Below are 19796 nucleotides of genomic sequence, written 5' to 3' on the forward strand. Positions count from 1 at the left end.
AGTTACATACAATCTGTGTTTGCTTTGGTCTGCTATTACATACAATATGTGTTTGCTTTGGTCTTCAGTTAAAAACAATCAGCGTTCTCTTTAGTCTTCAAAGATCTGTTTGCCAAAGTATGCAATGATTTACAATCTTCGTTTTCTTGGGTCTGCTATTACTTCTAATCTGCGTTTTGCTTTGATCTGCAATTGCTTGCAAACTCAGTTTGCTTTGATCCGACTTAAATATCCATATTTCCATATATCAATATTAGGGTGCAGATATTTGCAGAAATAAAGTTTTAAACAGTGTGCTTACATTTTGTCCAGCCCATGTGTCATACTTTGAAAACCCCTTTGATTCTGCACCCTGATATCGGGTATGCAATTTCTTACATTCGGCGTAGTCTGCAATGACGTAAGGTTTGTGTTAGGATCTCGACATCTTATTGTATGTGTCTTGTTCTGAGGAAACTGGGCATACTGCATGTGCGTAAAGTCTCGTCCGAGATTAGCCTGTGCAGTCCACACAGGCTAATCAGGTACGATACTTTCCGCTCATATGGTATTTTTCGTTTAAAGGAAGTCCCTTCTTACCGAAAACCTTTTTTAGTCAGAAAATATCGTCCCTGATTAGCCTGTGCGGACTGCACAGGTTAATCTGGGACGACAATTTACGAAAATGCATTATTCCCAGTTTTCTCAGAACGCGACTCATATGCATTTTCCGTATTCTGTATTCAATCAAATACGTGCTTGTTTTGTGCTGCAATCAAATACAGTTCGTCATTGATTCCGTTTGAAAAACACTCTGTATTTATTTATATCTTCCGTAATTGAAGATGTACGTTTGTGTTGATCTTCATTTACTTTCAATGCGCATTTGTTAGAATTTGTTGTAGATTACGAACTACGTTGTATTGGATTTGAAGAAACTTACGACCTGCGTTGATTTTAATCTGCAATGAATTACTATTCGAATCTGTTAAGATTGGTGGTGGCTAACCATCTTCGTCTGTCGGATCTGCATTTAGAATAAAGGTACGGGTTGGTTTTGATCTGCGTTTGTTTGGATTTGCGATGACCAACGATCTGCGTTTATTTGGTCTTTTTGTGACTAATAGTCTCTTTTATTAGGACCCCGAGTGATTTTTTCGCCTTGTATTTTGCTACGCCTGATGTGTACCATACTAAGTTTTAAGGTAGTGAAAACGCATGCGAATATTGCATGCATCAAGCACAATTTTGTCAAAACACATATTTCGGTGTTCATATTTTATTTACAAAGAAACACGATCTATTACAGAGGTGTTACTTTTTGCCATGCTGTCCGCACTGGCATGTGTGATACATGCTGTTACTCGGTGTGCGGCCGTCTTGGGCGTGACCGGCATCGCAGTCAGTCCATTCCCACGTCACTTCCGGGTTGTTCCAGCCCATGCCGGTGATCTGGTTAACGCCGTTTTCGAGGTCAAAGTGCCATCCGTAGCCGTACTGGTTGACCCCGTTGTTGCCTTGCTGGCTGCACCAGCTAAGGTTAGGGTACTCATTAGGGCACAGGTTGGTAACCATGAACACTTTCGACAGTCCTTCAGCAACTCCACCGCCCTGGCCGTCGACGAAACCACCTGCGAATGATACATGTTTTAATGTGTTTGGAGTGTTTATGATTTACACCGGTATTAAACAGAAAACAAATAATGTTATTTATCGCTTTAGCTTAGGAAAGGTTTTTAATCGGGGCAGATTTTTCTTCTTTTATTAAAATAATTGTATCAACACTGGGTGAGTACTTTTTATATAGATTTCTATCTTCCATTTGTTACCAATTCACGTTTTGGTCAGAGATAACATATAGACTTCATAAGTAGAAGTAAAGCCTCCTCTGCAAGTATTGGGCTGTTTCGCTTTTACTGTGACTCGTACCCGCGCTTCTCACCGCTAAACCCGGTCCAATCATTGTTTCCGACCACAGGAGGGAATCCCGTTTTTTTTTGTTTTTGTTTTGCATACATGCTATAATAGAAACGTTTCTATTATAGCATATATACAAAAAATAAATACGGGATTCCCTCCTGTGTTTCCGACCACTGTGAGTTTGGTTTGTTCGGGCAGGTTGGGTTTGCTCTGAGTCCTTATGACCCCCCCCCCCCCCCACCACACACACAGCCCAAGACCAAATGTGCATAACATTCAATTAAAACCTTATAACTGAAGACATGTGAGCAATGTGAATTGATAAGGAATGATCGCCTTTCGATCCGGATCCTCACTTAATGATACCTCAAGCGCGGAAATACATTAACTTCGAAATACACACACTCTGCAAGGAAATACGACGTGAACAAAATTCGCATCTATGAACGCAGATGTGATAACTTGAATCTACATAGCAGTGGTCGCTGTTATAACATGTCGGTCTTGCATTCGTGAGGTCGCGGGTTCGTGGCGAGTGAAAACGAAAACACAAACAGACAGCGTTTAAGTACAAACGCACTCCTTCGTGTATCAATAATAAACGACTTAACAGACAATAATAAATAAATTAATTTTCCAATTGAAACTCACCAGTTGTAGTAAGCTTGATGCATTTCCCGCATGACTGACCACACCATTTACCGCCCCCGGCGTCAAATAAGGCTTGATTGGCTGCCACTACGAACCCGCTGTGGTTCCATGGAAACTGAAAGCATTTTTAGAGTGTATGATGTCATGAGTGGCGTGCGTAAAGCAAAACCAACACCAGCGTCGAACATGACCGGATTGGCTATGATCGCCACCCCGATGTGGTTTCGCGGAATCTTGAATCATTTCTACTACGCATGTATGACATCAATGTAGACATAAGAAAAGACAAACTAACACCAGCAACATTGTTGAAGTGAGTGCCGTCATGCGCCCTCTGTGTTCTCGTGGAAACTGAAATCATTTATATAAGGTATGGGTGACAACATTAAAACAAAAACAACACCAGCCTTGAATAGGGCTTGTTTGGCTGCCAATATGAACTCTCTGCTTTTTAATTGAAATCGAGAACAAACATTCGGGGTTTGAAGCCATTTTACAAATCGAAATTTGAACAACCATATGGGTATGAAACTTCGATTTATAATTTCATTGACGAAGTTCTGCCTGTTGGTTATATATGTGGCGAATAGGAAACGGCATCGTACCTGTACATCTCTAACCAACAAATTGCACACATGAACTGATTAGCAATAATCGATTAAATAGTGATTAAAGCCCAGCGCATCATGACCTCAAGCGTTATTTTGCGGTTCTATGTACCTACCTGATTGTCGTTGTTCGAGGGACCGCAGCCGCATGCCCCTTTATGATAGTCAGCGTAGTTTGTCGTGGAGGCGCACTTCTTACCGTGGTACATCCGGGGATGTCCAGTACACTTCTGGCCCGCATCTGCCAATAACGCACCTGCAACGGCATTACATGTAGCTGTCAATTAACCATTTTGACAGATCTACACAATAATGAAGAACAAGTTAAAGTTTGCTATGTCAGTTAACTTCAACAGAAGCGCAAATTAAATGAGCCTTGTTCTAAGAGATCTTGGATTTATGCATGTGCGCAAAGTGTCATTCCAGATAAGCCTTTGCGGTCCGCACGGGCTAATCTGGGAAGACACTTTACGCACATGCATTAAGCCCATTTGTCTCAGAACGCGGCTCAAAAGTTGTTACTCGGGCCTACTGGCGGACAATGTTTACATCAGTTCATTTAATATCAAACACGTTATAGATTTTAGTTAGACAGCTTCGTCTAAAAACTAAACGGAAACATCAACACAGCTATAAAATGCATTTTCAGCATATTACCACATTACAGAATACAATATAATGAAAAGAATAGAGAATCAGTTTTCACGCACGATTGTGGTCTTTGAGTAAGAACAGTAGCAAGCCAAGTTTGCAGTCATTTTCATTACGAAAGTAAGACACTTCAACAGCAAGAGTAACACAACCGAGTTCGACTTACCCGCTACTACAAAAGCAGCTATAATGATCCTCATTTTGGTTATATTGAGCGTTCAAGAAGAACGCTTTCTTATATAGGGACGAGATAACTTACGAGCGACCTAGTTGCCAGCATAGAAACTTTGATATGTGTCCTCAACATATCTGCAAGTAATGGAATGGGTTGGAGAGATACGTTGGGGTCAGAATGTAGTTCTCTAGGTGATAATGCAATTTGACCATTTGTATGAAGAAAATTAGTATATTAAATTTTATTTTAATTTAAGAATTAGTAGAAAGAGAAGTAGTAAAAATTCATGGGGTGTAATTGGTTTGGTGTTTCGGGTGATGGAAGTGGTTTGGTTGTTTGGTGGTGGTGGTGGTGGAATGGTTTAGTGGTTGTTGTGGTTGTGGTGGCAGTGGTTTGGGTGTTTTGTGGTTGAGGTGATGGTGATGGTGAAAGTGTTTTTTGTAGTGATGGAAGTGGTTTGGTTGTTGTTGTTGTGGTATGTAACGTTGTTGTTGTGATTGTGGTGGAATTGGTTTGGTTGTGGTTGTTGTTGTGGTGGAAGTGGTCTGGTTGTTGTTGTGGTTGTTAAAGAAGTGGTCTGGTTGTTGTGGTGGTGGTTGTGGTTAACGCGCACATGACTGTTCAAAGACTAGCAGCAGCCAGAAAACGCTGACGTCATCATCATCAGCAGCAACATCAATCAAAGAACATGTATCGCTATTTATTCTGGCTTACATAATATTGAATTTTTTTGAAATCCCTGTACCATTTTGAAGAAAAACGGATCAAAAATCTGATTGTTAAAAGTGACAACCACCGCATGCATACACATGTTTGTTTGATAAAATTCGATGTCAACAAATGTTGGAGTCCGTCGACAATCGTACTAGTACGAAGATAGCAAACCTAACTAATGTCATTTAACGTCTGGTGATAATGAATTAAGGACACCAGAGTCAATCCTAGGACATTTTACTGGCATTTTACATGAATTTTACAGACAAATTTCCATTTCGCAACACGAACACTGAAATCCTTAACCACAATGAAATTAGACTTAAAAAGAGGAATTACTGTAGTTTAACATGTCAGGGGTTTTCTCTCTATCATTTAACTATGTATTCATTTAATTGTCGTTTGAAAATTAGATGTGGAAATATAATGATAAAGTATTTCCGAACACACAAGTCTACCGCAATATATGCTTTCACTCTTCAGCTCTTTCGTGAAAACTAATTTTTGACGGGGGGGGGGGGGGCGGTTGGAAAAAAATATGTAAATGTCACTATATGTTATTATCGTGATCCTTATATTTTCCAGTAATATATTGATTTAATTGTATGACTACACCCTAACATGTCAACTCATAGGCAATTTATGTGACTGGGCTGTAAAATATTGTGTAAACATATTTATATATTTAGGTATATTGATATATTTATTGATCGTATTTTTTGTATAAATACCACTTTTATAAACTATACAGCTACTACGGGTGTACAATTTATTTAAATTTATAATGGTACACATGTTTATGTACAAGATAATTTTTACAAAATGTTCGGTTTTATGAAACGATTTTGAATTATATGAACTTTTATTTTTTAAACATTGCATGATATGTCTTTGTTCTTGATGTTATAACTGTGAACAAATCTAATAAATGTAAACATATCTTATAACTGTGAACATATCTGATAACTGTGAACATATCTAATAACTGTAAACATATCTAATAAATGTGAGCATATCTAATAACTGTGAACATATATAATAACCGTGAACATATCTAATAACCGTGAACATATCTTATAACTGTGAACATATCTAATAACCTTGATGTTATAACTGTGAACATATATAATAACTGTGAACATATCTAATAACCTTGATGTTATAACTGTGAACATATCTAATAACCTTGATGTTATCACTGTGAACATATCTAATAACCTCGATGTTATCACTGTGAACATATCTAATAACCTTGATGTTATCACTGTGAACATATCTAATAACCTTGATGTTATAACTGTGAACATATCTAATAACCTTGATGTTATAACTGTTAACATATCTAATAACATTGATGTTATGACTGTGAACATATCCAATAACCTAGAGGTTATGACTGTGAACATATCTAATAACCTTGATATTATGACTGTGAACATATCTAATAACCTTGATGTTATAACTGTGAACATATCTAATAACCTTGATGTTATAACTGTGAACATATCTTATAACCTTGATGTTATAACTGTGAACATATCTAATAACTTATTATTACAGTGATATTAAAACTGTGAACATATCTAATAACCTATAATTACAGTTTATAGCTATCCATACAGGTAACAACAATGTATTAAATTACATTTTCCTCAAATATGTTTTAGCAGAATACAAAGTATGTACGAAAGTATTTGTGTAATGTTTGTTGAGCACGCCGAATCGCATGGAAGAAATGGTTCTCCATTATTTACACTTTTTTAGATTTTTTCTCTGGAACTGAAATTATTTCTTCATCAATTATTCATTATATGTTATATGTTAATAACGAAAGATCTAAGTTTTAGATTTAATGCGGAAACATTGATGTCTAAACTATTGCTTTCAACGCATCATTACAACGTATTGTAAATAGTTAAACTGCTATGGGAATTCCAATTTATGGAGTTTCCTGGAATTTACAGGCACACCATTTAAGATTAATTAATAATGCTCGAACGTGGCTGCTATCCGTTTGGAATGATCCACACACTATGTTTGTCGTATCATGGAACTACATGTATTTATAATAAATTTCACGCGGGTTGATTTCCATAGAGAAACAATGTAATCGAGCGCGGGCTATCTGCTTTAATAATGACCAGGAGCCAATGTTTGAAAATAAGTTAGGAGAACTTTCGGAAGTTGTACATTAAAATGTTTACGCTTAAAAGCGTATTTATAAATGTATCTTTTTTCTGTGCAATACTTTGAAACAAACAATATGTTTAACCCATGTATGCCGAGCATCTAGGAAAAAAGGCATTGACAAACAGCGTAGACCCAGATGAGACGCAGCATGATGCGGCGTCTCATCAGGGTCTGCGCTGTTTGCTTAAAGGAATTTCTGTAAGAAATATTCTAAATATAGAAATAAATATACTAGACATCTCTAATTTTGCAAATAAAATGATCCAATTTAGGAGGATGGGAAAGTCCACTTGGCATAAATGGGTTAAGTTGATTACGAAACTATTGTGGCATATCCGACGAAAAATATTATTCGTTATTTCCGACCTTTCAAGAATGGTTTTTGGATATTTAAATCACACTAAAATAACAAAAAACATTTGCTTATTGTTTTTTTATGTTTTTATTTTTCTGATACTACAGTAGTTATTTTACAACATAAAGCATATAAAAGTTAAACATATAACAACATGGTATGTTTCGTATTACTGCATGCAACGACTACGAACTTTAATTGACATCAGTTTAAACTTACTGCTACAAAATGACGATATATACATTGACAATCTTCATATAGATTGACCATATTAAAAGTTTTTTACAGCTACATCATCAATTTTTATAAAATGAGCCGCGCTCTGTGAACAGGGGGTTTAATGCATGTGCGTAAAGTGTCGTCCCAGATTAACCTGTGCGATCCGCACAGGCTAATCAGGTACGACACTTTCCGCCTCAATAGGCATTTTGCTAAACAAAACTTATCATCAAAGCGGAGAGTGTCTTCCCTGATTAGCCTATGCGGACTGCACATGCTAATCTGGGACGACACTCTACGAATGTGCATTAAACCCTCTTTTCACAGAGCACGGCCCATTAATATATTACTTTCAGACGGGTAAGAAGCTATAGTTTATAATAATATTAACATTCGAACAATTATTGAATTTACAGATATAGTGGAAATTATTGTACTAGGTAAAAAGTATACTTAAAAAGAACTGTTAGAAATGTTTTTTTCACAAACACAAAACAAAAAAAGGCCTTCTATGATATTCAAGGGACAATGCCTGCAGTTTACAATGTACAGAGTTTCAAAAGATATCGACATAGGGTATGGAGTAAACTTTCTTGGTACTTAATGAAATCTCATCAATCGAACATATATTGCGGAATACTTATCAACTCCTTTATATATATATAACAAAGTCTCTATTAGCCTTTTTGTATTTAAACAAAAACGCTGTACTTATTTTTTGCCGAAGCTTTCGACCTCACGGTCTTCATCAGCGGCCATTTTTTATTTTCAGATGTTTTATTATGAACGGAAATGACGTCGTGCATTTCCGGCGTAAACGTTGAGGAGGTTGCCTACCGGAAGCACAGACAGGCGGTGAAAACACAGCTCGTGAACCGTGGATATGACGGGGCGTTTGTGGAGACCGAATTGATAAAGGTCGACAATAAAAAGAGAGAGGACCTTTTACGCGAAAAGACAAACTCGGAGCATAATACAAGGATTCCGCTGGTGATAACGTTTTCGCGCGCATTACCAAACATCGGCCGTATCATCCGTAGACACCTACACACGCTGCACACGTCTGATAGAAAGAAGGAAGTGGTCTCTGAGCCCCCATTAGTAGCCTTCAGACGGGATTGCAACCTGCAAGACATCCTAGTGCACAAAAAAACAATAGGATGTTCTTCCGAAAACCCAATATGAGCGGGCCCTGTGGGGCGCAGAGATGCGTCATTTGCCCGTATATGATGAAGGCGGAATATTTCACAGATCCCAGCGGCAGGAAGTACAGCGTCAGAAACAATGTTGATTGCAAATCATCCAATGTTGTGTACGCGGTCAACTGTCGTCGCTGTCGCAGGTTCGTGTATGTGGGAGAGACAGGCGGAACTCTGTACCAGCGACATCTATTGAATCTGTCGCGTATTCGCACACACCACAGTGACCCTGTAGCTGAACATTTCTACACCGACGGACATTCCATGGATGATTTCCAAATAATGGGACTCGAAAAACTCAGCGGGTCGGACGAGTACCGCAAAACCATGGAGCAATTGTGGAAGTAAAACTAAGGACATACCGACCATATGGCATCAACGTGCAAGAATAAACGTTAATAAAAGGGCGCGTAAACAACGTTTACGCCGGAAATGCACGACGTCATTTCCGTTCATAATAAAACATCTGAAAATAAAAAATGGCCGCTGATGAAGACCGTGAGGTCGAAAGCTTCGGCAAAAAATAATACAGCGTTTTTGTTTCTATATATATATATATATATATATATATATATATATTATTCATTTGTTTTTTGAAAACACAATATAACTTTGCGTAATGTTCAATCTGTTTGCGTCAAAAAGAACTTTACTATTAATACTTTTCAAATGATTCTTTGTACACAATATAGTTCATTACACAACAAATACTTATTCTATGAACATTTTTAACAGTATCACAATATTGAGATAAATTATTAAACAAAACACGTATATGAATACATGTGCACTGATTATGTACAGACGTCAGGTTACTGTAACGTCGTTTTGTAATAATATTAAAGATGGGCCTTGATCTGTGAAAAATGGGTTTAATGCATTTGCGTAAAGTGTCGTCCCTGATTAGCATGTGCAGTCCCCACAGGCTTATCAGGGACGACACTTTCCTCCTAAACAGGATTTTTGCTAAGAAGGGGCTCTCTGTACGACACTTTACGAACATGTATTAAACCCCTTTTTCACAGAGCTCGACTAGGCTGAGGTGTAGGATAAAATAATGGCGAGGCTTGTCGTGTCTTTTCTTTTTCGTGTCGAACATGATATTTAAAAACGATATGGCTGTTAGCAATTTTTCTGATTTTAATGCCTTTCTTTACGCCCCTATTTTGAAAGGCGGTGGAATTGATGTGCTGTATGACGTTTGACGTGTTTCACATGACGTTGTGTGCTATTGAAATTAATATTTGTCAAATACTTTTTTGTTATCTTCATATGTATGTCTGCTTGTATCCAAGCGTGTTTTTATTCAATCTGATTCAGTTCCATCGAAAACGATGGCTTCATAAATAATGCCGAGTAATGTAATGCACCTATAAACATTGACGGATATAAAAACCTATACTACTTACCGTTAATAAAATAAATATCACACCCTTGGTGTCAGGTCGATTTCAGCGTACGGGTGTGATAAAATAAGATGTAAGATCATATATGTGGCCACTAAAGAATTAATAAGAAGAGGATAAAACACACGCGATTTTAAAATTAAATGCTTAAACCCAATTGCATTTCGTTTTAGATGATAAAACGTCTGTGTGCCTTTATTAAATGGCATTATAAAATATGCTGATATCATAAAGAATCTATATAAAGTGAGAACACATGTAATAGTAAATATTAAGACATAATATATAACGTTTTTATTTTTTTATTTTAACATATGTATTTGACGTTTTAACAAATGGTAATTGTTCATATGTATCGACAGAAAGTCACTGGCTGAATTGTATATTCATATAAGACATTTTTGTGCGAAAACTGGGCTTAATGCAGGTGCGTTACCCCAGGCAAGCCTTTGCATTCCGCACTTGCTAAGCAGGGACGACACTTTCCGCTTTAATGGTATTTTTCGTTTACCGAGTTTTTGTACCTTTCCGGAATTCAAGTTCAGGCGGAACATGTCGTCCCAGATTAGCTTGTGAATGAACCCTCGTTCGTATTAACAAAAGACATAAGTGGGATCAACACCGGACATTCTATAGATATTGTGCAAGTACTCTACAGGGGTGTGAACGTTAATGGCAAAATGTGTACGCCCCGAAAACAGTTACATCTAGCATGCCATAAACAAAGTGTATATTGATTAGTTGTAACAAAGTCATATTACAAATTTCCTTAAACATGCGGCGACGCGCTCGAGTGTGTTTCCTTCTCTATGCTCTCGTTGAGAGAAGCATATTTGTTTAACTTTATGAAGCTATTCACAAACATTGGCAGAGAGATGGCTAACATGATCACCCCCGTGACGCCGCATAGCGACGCCACGACTCGCCCCAGGCAGGTGCTCGGTGCTACGTCACCATATCCAATGGTAGTCATGGTAATGACAGACCAATACCAGGCCATAGGAATCGAATAGACCGTTTCGCGCGTCTCGACGAAATAAAACAAACTAGCAAACATACCGATTCCCACGCAAAGTAACAGAGCCAAAAACAGAAAATCGCCGACATTCTTGCGTATGGAATAAAGTAGTATTTTCCCAGTTCTGACGTTTTTAACCAATCGAAACAGACGAATAGATCGAAATATCTGCATGCATGTTAAGACGTCTAGCCAGCGTGTTTCCATATACCGATATTCTCGTTTAAAATGGACGATAAAGCCATACGCGATATTAGAGGCCAGAGCGCATGCGTCCAGAATATTGATCACTGAGACACAGAACAGTTTCAGAGATGGACACGTGACCAGGCGAAGGAGCAGATCGCACGAAAAGAACAGCAACGCGATGCTCTCTAAGACATCTAAGGCAAAGACGGGGACGGTCAAATTCGGTACGTGAATCAAAGTTCCTCTAGACGTTACAATAACATCATCGCCATAAACAACTGGTAAGATGTTCTCTTCTATGGTTGGGATTGTCCAATTTATGGGTGCCGGAATTGTCCATTTTATGGGTGTCGGTATTGTCCAATTTATGGGTGCCGGGATTGTCCAATTTATGTACGCCGCTGTTTGTGCTTGATTTTCTCGTGTTTTTGCAGCGTGATCACCTGTCGATGGTGTTTCCTCAGTGAGTTCAGTCGGTTCAAAACTTGTGGTCTGTGTTGCACTTTCTAACGTTGTTGTTGTTGTACTGAATACGAGATTATGAGTGTCGGTGTTGACGCCAAACTTATCACTTGTTTCATCATTTTCTTCTTCCTGTTCCTCTTCCTTTTGGTTGGAAAATGTCATTAAAGGCAGGAAGATGAAGTTACTTCCGCATACAGGATAGCCGAGATGCTCCTTGTACAGGTCGGTGTCCTCACTGTCTGTAGATTGAAGAATGAAATATAAATGACATAAGACAAGTCTAAATTTTAAATAAAAGGGGTAAATATAGGTATAGAGTCTGATATTATTAGCATGATGGCATATTCAGCCGACTTTCAGCCGACTTTCAGATTTCCCCCCTTATCACTGTCGTCCGTTAACACTTTGTGAACATTGTTTATCTCCCTCACAGGTACCCATTTTTATACCTGGGTGGAGAGAAGCAAATATGGGATTTTTTATATTTAGCTCGGAGAAATTCGGTGGTCAGAGGGGTATTCGAACATGGGACCGTCTGATTCCTAGACCAGCAGGCTTCCAGTATACCCCTTTGAAGTGAAAGTATTCATATTGACTTTTGAACAGTTGTGTAACAACCATGTATTTATAGGGAATAATGTAGATGCATTGTTCTTCGTTGACATACCATTTCGATGATTAATAAAACAGGCATTTTCGTTTGGTCTAACTTGTGTACGACGACACATTGAAATACGTAGTGCTCTAAAAATAACCGATCACGTTAAGGGTAGCTAAAATAGCACAGGTATAAACCTCAAATTAAAAGAGGGGTTGTTAACCGGTCGATACGGCTGATGTATTAAATATGAAACAAATCGCCTTGCGATCTTACAACATGTATTATAATACTTTCAATACTGATCACGTTACGTTAAGGCGGTAACATTTTTATAACGTTAAGTATATAGCGCTTATACTCGTAGTGCTATTATTACTTACAAATGAGCCTCGCTCTGGAAAAAGGGGCTTAACCCTTTTCCACTTAGATACGTATTTTTATTCTTTTGTAGTCCCTTAAAAAGTTAAATTTAATTAAAGACCTTTCTTATTTGATTGAAGTTTTAAAGGGTTCATTTCCAACCCTTATTTACTGATGAGCAGCAAACAGCATAAAATCTGAACAGACTGCAAGTTACTCGCAGGTTGTTCTGGTTTTATGCTATTTGCACAAAGCCATTTCCACTTTGGCTCCGAGTGGAAAAGGGTTACTGCATGTGTGTACGGTGTCGTCTCAGATTAGCATGTGAAGTCCACCCAGACTTATCAGTGACGATAATTTCAGCTGTAATGATATTTTGTTAAAAGAAAGTCTTTTCTTAGCGAAGGCGGAAAGTTTCGTCCCTGAAAAGCCGGTGCGGACTACTTCGCCAATCTGGGACGACAGTAAGAACATGAATTTAGCTCCGTTTTCACAGAGCGCTACTCATGTATACCTGTGTATTCCATATATTCCAGGATCTCGCAGTGCGAGGCTTTTCGACGCATTGACGGCTCCGTACTGAGTGCCATTGTTATAATCGACAATATCACCATCGCTATAACCAGTCCAAAATACAACTGAAGAAGAGTTGGAAGCACACACAATTAAATCTTTATTAATTGAGTCGCGTTCTGAGAAATCTGTGCATAAATCATGTGCGTAAAGTGCCGTCCCAGATTAGCCTGTGCAGTTCATTTTTGTCTAAATGATGTCTCTTTTTAGCAAAAATCCAATTTAGGCAGAAAGTGTCGTCCCTGATTAGTCTGTGCGGACTGCACAGGATAATCTGGGACGAAACTTTACGCCCATGCATAATGCCCAGTTTTTTCAGAACACGATTCAATTAATTAATTTTTGAGTCGGTTTACCTTAAGAACAGTTATCAAAAAGAAGTCGGCAGTTCATATGCAATTGTATTTTTAAAGATTCATTTGTATAAACTCGTGATGCTATTTTCCCATAAATATTCGACATATGAAAAACTGACACCAAACACCAAACACCTGACATAAGCTCTGTAACGTCTTACCCGTGCTCTTTTGTGTGTATTAATACCGGTTAAAAAATTGAAAAAAATCTTAATACCAAATGAATTTAAACTTTGCCAGCGTTGGCGAATTAAAATATAAACAGGGAAAAGAACCCAAACATTATCAAATAAAATAAAAAAAATTGTTTCTGCAATCGCCCTTTTTACGGACAATTCGTCGGATGAATTTCAGTTTTTTATGAAATTTCTGAGTTTTTTTATTTAATATCTGTTGGACTGTTTCCGATAATTGTTTCGTAATTTGCTTCAAAGAAAGGCGTATGTCACTCTTTTCAGATCTTGTAAATTGCAATTCTTTAAGCATTGCCTTTACCCAAGTTAAAAAAACGTGCTCATAAAGCATTCGAAAACACCCGAAATTTATTATAAAATGATCCTTATAGTATTGTTCGACATGAGTCTCGCCCAGGGCTTAATGCATGTGCACCAGGGGCCCGTTTTATCAAACATCGTACGACATTTTCACCTTACGATGCAATTTTCGAAGCGCCATAAATATGTAAACGTCACATTTATAATTACTTTTGTTGAATATTGCCATTCATTTCCAAAGTAGCTGTCAAATATCCTTTATATTTGAAACATACAGATCATAATCACTTATATTTTTAAATTACAAAATTCAATCGTAAGTTAACATTATCGTACGATCTTTGATAAGACGGACCCAGGTGTTATCCCAGATAAGCCTGTTTAATACGAGCATGCTCATCGGGGACGACGCTTTCCGATTTTTAATGGAAATTTTCGTTTGAAGAAAGCCTCTTTAAAACGAAAATCCACTCTAGGCGGTAAGAGTCGTCCCTGATTAGCCTGTGCGGTTTGCACAGGCTAAGCTGAGGGGACCCTTACGCACATACATTAAGCACAGTTTTCCCACGAAGAGGCTAAAAATAAACGCACTCACTTTGGCTCCCAAAGATCTGTCCGCATTATCCACGACACTCCAAATCCGGCTGGTCACTGCTCGCAACCTCGGGTAGCAAGAACCCTTGTCCGCGTCGTTCTTTTTTGGGAGGACGGGTGATTCAAGTAGAAAGTTGCGGCGAGTCTTTTGGTCTTCTTTGAAAGCATGGTACCTGAGGTAAAGGCTTGAATGTTTTTCCTTTGCAATTTGACTACAACGTCGTATTTTCTTAACTTCGACTTACTTGTTTTGTTGATTTTAAAATTTATCAAACATGTAGACGCAGAGTGTTTATGGGAGTTAATTTTCAGATCAGACATTGTGTCACAAAATCGTTCAATTTCACGCCATGCGCGTATCGCCATAGTGACGTAACTCGCATCAACTGCATCTTGCTACATTGCGAATAGGGCAAGTCCGTCCATTTCCTTTAATGTCAATTTATCCGTATTACAACGTGGAATGAAATACTTAACAATAACGCCACATGTGAATTCCAGTCCAATTCAATATCTAATATAATTCATATTTTCAAATATATAAGAACAGTCTGACAACTACATGATTGAACCTTTCTCGATCCGTTCACCTCAAAATCTAATCGAAGAGTGTCGTTTCTATATAAAACATCTCGTTTTATATCAAAATACACTTAAACATAAAATAACAATATTTCTTATAACACATTTGATTGGCCAAAGCGTTGTACTGAATACTTGTTAAATTCTGGTTGGCTTGGTCAAAGAGATTCATTAGTACTACTTGTTAATTGCCGATTGGCTGACCGCTAAAGTATTGTTCCAAATGAGACTCCCCGGAAATGGTGTGACTAAATTATCACGTTTACCCATTTACCGGATATTCATTGTAGACATCTTATTAGACTCGCGTGACCATTTCAGTGGATGTTTTTGATTGTCAATCCAGATGGTGATAATAGGGTATTATTGTAACCATTGTACTCGCACAGTTCAACGGAGGTACTGGATAATTTAATAAGATTAAAATTCCCGCGGCAGTACTTTCGACCATTTTATCAACTTGGACATCTTGTTCAATATACATCGTTGAAACACATATTCGTTCGTCCAGAGTATCACATCGTTGACCTTTCAAATTGTTGATCTAGTCTATTTTAACAATGAATGTAAAGGTATGTCTGTTTTTGCAAAATATTTTAGCACATTTCAATTATTTTATTATAAATTAATTTTCCTTATAATTAGACATATATTAATTTTCCAAAATTTAAGTATTATATTATAAAATTTTTTCAATGAAATGTTTATTAATAATTTCCGATTTATATATTTAAATTTATTTATAGTTGTTCATAACGTTACAATTGATCTCAGTTTTACGTGATATGTGAGGCATGTGCGATTACTCTTATCCTATAATTGTTGAATGCTGACATTGCGAAATCTGTCAGACAGACAATCACTTAAAAGGGTGGGATTCAGACAGTCAAAAACAACACAATTTATATTCAATGTTAGCCTGTTTTGCTTTTATATACCCCCTTTCGAAGAAGACGGCATATGGAAGTCATACTGTCCGTATGTCCGACGTGTGCCTCTCAGCGAAAATTCCTGTGTAAGCTATAACTTTTCCATATTTTGATCGATTCGATTTTTATATAACGAAAATATCAGTCATCATATAACGACATGTCGCGTCGCTTGCAATATTCGCGTCCTTACTTAAAAGGTCAAGGTCACGTTTCCAGTTCAGAGGTCAATTTTAGTCATCAAACAGCTGGTCCGGACTGTTACTTTGTCATTCATCGTCCAATCTTGAATAATTTGCCACAAATGATAACCATGACTACGTGTAGTGGATATCACCTGCTCCTTAGCGCAAAGGTCAATGTAGTAGTAAGAGGTCAAAAGTCAAATTTTGCATAACACAGGTTGTTTCTGACACTTGTGTGAAGTCTGAAACAAATGTCGAATGTGGATGCATCCGTTACCTCTAGACACATTTCTTGTTTAAAATATTATGCATAGTTATATACACATTGCTTTATATGCTGCATTATGGCTGAACAAATCAGGTCATGAAAAATTACTGAATAAAATCACTAATGGTCATTCTTTGCCGTTTTTTGTGATGATTATGTTTATCTTGAAAGTCTACCAGTGTGTGATTGAAAGGTTTCGCGGAGTCTGTGAACTTAATACCGGTAAGTCTCGCTCTTGCAAAACGTGGCTTAAATCTTGCGCGTTAAGTGTCAGCCCAGATTAGCCTGTGCAGTCCGCGTAAACTCGATTTCCTCTAAGATGATATTTTTTACAAATGGCAAAGAACATAAAAGCGGAAAGTGTCGCCCGTGGTAAGCCTGTCCGGACTTCAATCTGGGATGACACTTAACGCACATTTATTAAAGTGAGTTTGCACGATTTTGTCAACTAGTTTTGAATTTATATAAAATGTGTAAAAAAAACTGATTATACATATATTTCAATATAAATTAAAATAAAAGTTAAGAAGAACATTTGTCGAAAAATCCGAAATAAGCCTACTTGTAAAGGCAACATTTCGTGAGCTCCGATGTACTGATCCCCCAGAAGTCCATCTCGTCCTTAAACGCCCCAGTACACATGCACAACGGGATGTGCAGCCGGCCCGTCTGGTAGTACGCCATAATGGCCTTGAAGGCGTCCGTGGATCTACCGTGCACTGTGATATGTTCAGAACGAGTGTCTGCGGTTGAAGCCTCGATTTCAGCATCCGGCGAACGTATAAGTCCTAGATCATTAGAAGGACGGTTTGGTAGTGTGATATCCACAGCATTGGGATCGGCGGAAACGTCTTGTTTCTGCTCCAACTGCTTTTTACACAGTTTTGCAAGCAAATGCTCTGGCCTCCATTTGACGGTCGCCTCCTCAAATTCAAACAGTTTTCCTGATACGAATATTTTCATAATAACACTTGTTGTGATGCCTCTTTATGTAACTTTGTTGTTAATTGTAAACTTTATTTCAATGACCGACTTTTGTTATTACAGTAATTTCAAAGTTTAACGTGTTATTTGAACGTAATACGGATTGTGACTAATATGACTTCATTTTGATTTAAATATAGTTTAAAGTCGTTTACTTAAATGACAGTTTATTGATTCTGTTGTATGCCGCAGTCCCTAGGGAGATGTGGACCATCGACATTACCAGTATCTATTTATTATGGATGATTGATGCAGGTATGATAACATCTCTTACCCGTTGGTACGCACGTTTTTAAATTATCCCTGTGGGTATTATTCAAGTTTTGAACTGATGGCACTCGTATAATTATTCATTTTTTTCTCTAGCTGGTAGTGTATAACAGTGGAATCGCGTGATTCGGTGGAGAGGCATTTACAGCATTAGCTGGAGCTAACATTTTGTAAAAATAAAGCTTTAACTAAAAATATATCTATCAAATAAAAAATAGAAGTAGTAGTAGTAAAATACTATTTTGTCCAATCCCATCAACTTTAAAATTGAAACGCGAACCAATAAAATAATCGACCAAAGCTTCATATTCTTCGAAAACTCATGGCTTGAATACCAATTTTAACCATTAGATAGCAATCTTTTCATGAGATTTCCACTAGCTTTCTTCCGGTCAGCTCTTCATATTCTTTCTAGCTTACTAAAGCATTTGTTCTATTAACCTAAAGTGATTTGACAACGAACAAAGTGTTAACGCGATCGTAGTCTGTATTTTTTAAATTATATTTATATTCATTGAATGAAAACTATATTGATGTCTAAAATTCGCCAATTTGTCGAAGAAATAGTTTCGAACGAGCTTTTCCATGACGTCAACATAAAGTCATATCCAATCGTTCAAAGAGAGTTCAAATTCATTAATTTATAAAAATTAAAGAATTCATATGTTGACATGTGAATTAGTACTTCAGAGTACATGAGCAAGTACCAAAACATTATAAAAACACATTTACATGTTATTTTTTTAATGTTTACGTGTAGTGTTAATTTAAGTAAAAACTGTTTGATTAAATATATTGTTTGTTCCGAAGTATTGCACAGAAAAAAAATACATTTTTAAATACGCTTTCTAATTTAAGCGTGTACATTTTAATGTACAAGTTCACAAAATTCTTCTAACCTACTTTCAAACATTCGGTCACGTCATAATTACATTGTTTTTCAATGGAAATCATAATTGAAACATGTAGTTTCATGACATAACATTAAACTGAATCATAAAATAAGAATGTCTCTTGGCAACAAGTTTTAATGTTACTTTTATATTTTTTTAAGTCATACTATAAATTAGTTGTTGCCTTTTTATCAAACCAATATATCTAAACATTTCAAGATGCTTTGCTAGATTGTTGAACACTGGCTATGTTTCTGAGCATAATTTTACTTTCAATTATTATGATAGCGTGTTTTAGTATGTTTTGATATGTTATATAGTCTCTTATAATTCTTATAGAATGGCTGATTACATGTATTTGTAAATATGTGTATATGGATGAGACTGGAATAAATAAAATAAATAATATATATGGCAAAGGTCGCTTTGTGCGTGTGTGGATCATTCCAAATGGATGATAGCCACGTTTGAGTATTAATTAATTCATATTTAATGGTGTGCCTGTTAATGTTACAAAACTCCATCAATTGGATTTCCATTAGCTGTTTTACTATTAACAATACGTTGTCATAATGCGTTGAAATCATTGGTATATTGGATATCAATGTTTCCGCATTAAATCTACAACTTAGATCATTCGTTATCGCATATAATGGATAATGAATAATTGGTGAAGATATAATTTCAGTTCCAGAGAAAAAAATCTAAAAGACGTGTTAACAATGGTGAATCATTTTTACCATGCAATTCGGCGTGCTCAACAAACTTAACAAAAAGACTTTCTTATAAAGTTTTATTCCGCTCAAAAGTTTATTTTTAGGTCAATGTAATTAAATACATTGTTGTTACCTGTATGGATAGCTATCAACTGTAATGATAGATTATTACATATGTTCACAGTTATAACATCATTGCAATGATAGGTTATTAGATATGTTCACAGTTATAAAATCAAGGTTATTAGATGT

At 36.9% G+C, this 19796-nt stretch overlaps 1 protein-coding gene across 1 annotated transcript; it reads right to left on the reverse strand.

The window, feature by feature from the left end:
* Positions 1 to 1242: 1242 nt before the first annotated feature.
* On the reverse strand, positions 1243 to 4108 carry LOC127831998 (endoglucanase-like). The gene is made up of 4 exons (XM_052357126.1): positions 3976 to 4108; positions 3275 to 3414; positions 2551 to 2665; positions 1243 to 1610 (listed from the first exon to the last, which is right to left on the reverse strand). The coding sequence occupies exons 1-4, from the start codon at positions 4007 to 4009 to the stop codon at positions 1294 to 1296; spliced, it is 606 nt and encodes a 201-aa protein (XP_052213086.1). The 5' UTR covers positions 4010 to 4108; the 3' UTR covers positions 1243 to 1293.
* Between the last annotated feature and the right edge of the window lie 15688 nt (positions 4109 to 19796).

Source organism: Dreissena polymorpha, chromosome 5 (genome assembly GCF_020536995.1).
Source record: "Dreissena polymorpha isolate Duluth1 chromosome 5, UMN_Dpol_1.0, whole genome shotgun sequence".
Classification (NCBI taxonomy): domain Eukaryota; kingdom Metazoa; phylum Mollusca; class Bivalvia; order Myida; family Dreissenidae; genus Dreissena; species Dreissena polymorpha.

Bases quoted from the DNA above. Each gene is read 5' to 3' on its own strand.
- LOC127831998 (XM_052357126.1), bottom strand. From the start codon at position 4,009: ATGAGGATCATTATAGCTGCTTTTGTAGTAGCGG. The intron at 3,415-3,975 runs GTAAGTCGAACT...ATGCCGTTGCAG, and splicing joins AGCTGCTTTTGTAGTAGCGG to GTGCGTTATTGGCAGATGCG. The intron at 1,611-2,550 runs GTGAGTTTCAAT...TATCATTCGCAG, and splicing joins CATCAAGCTTACTACAACTG to GTGGTTTCGTCGACGGCCAG.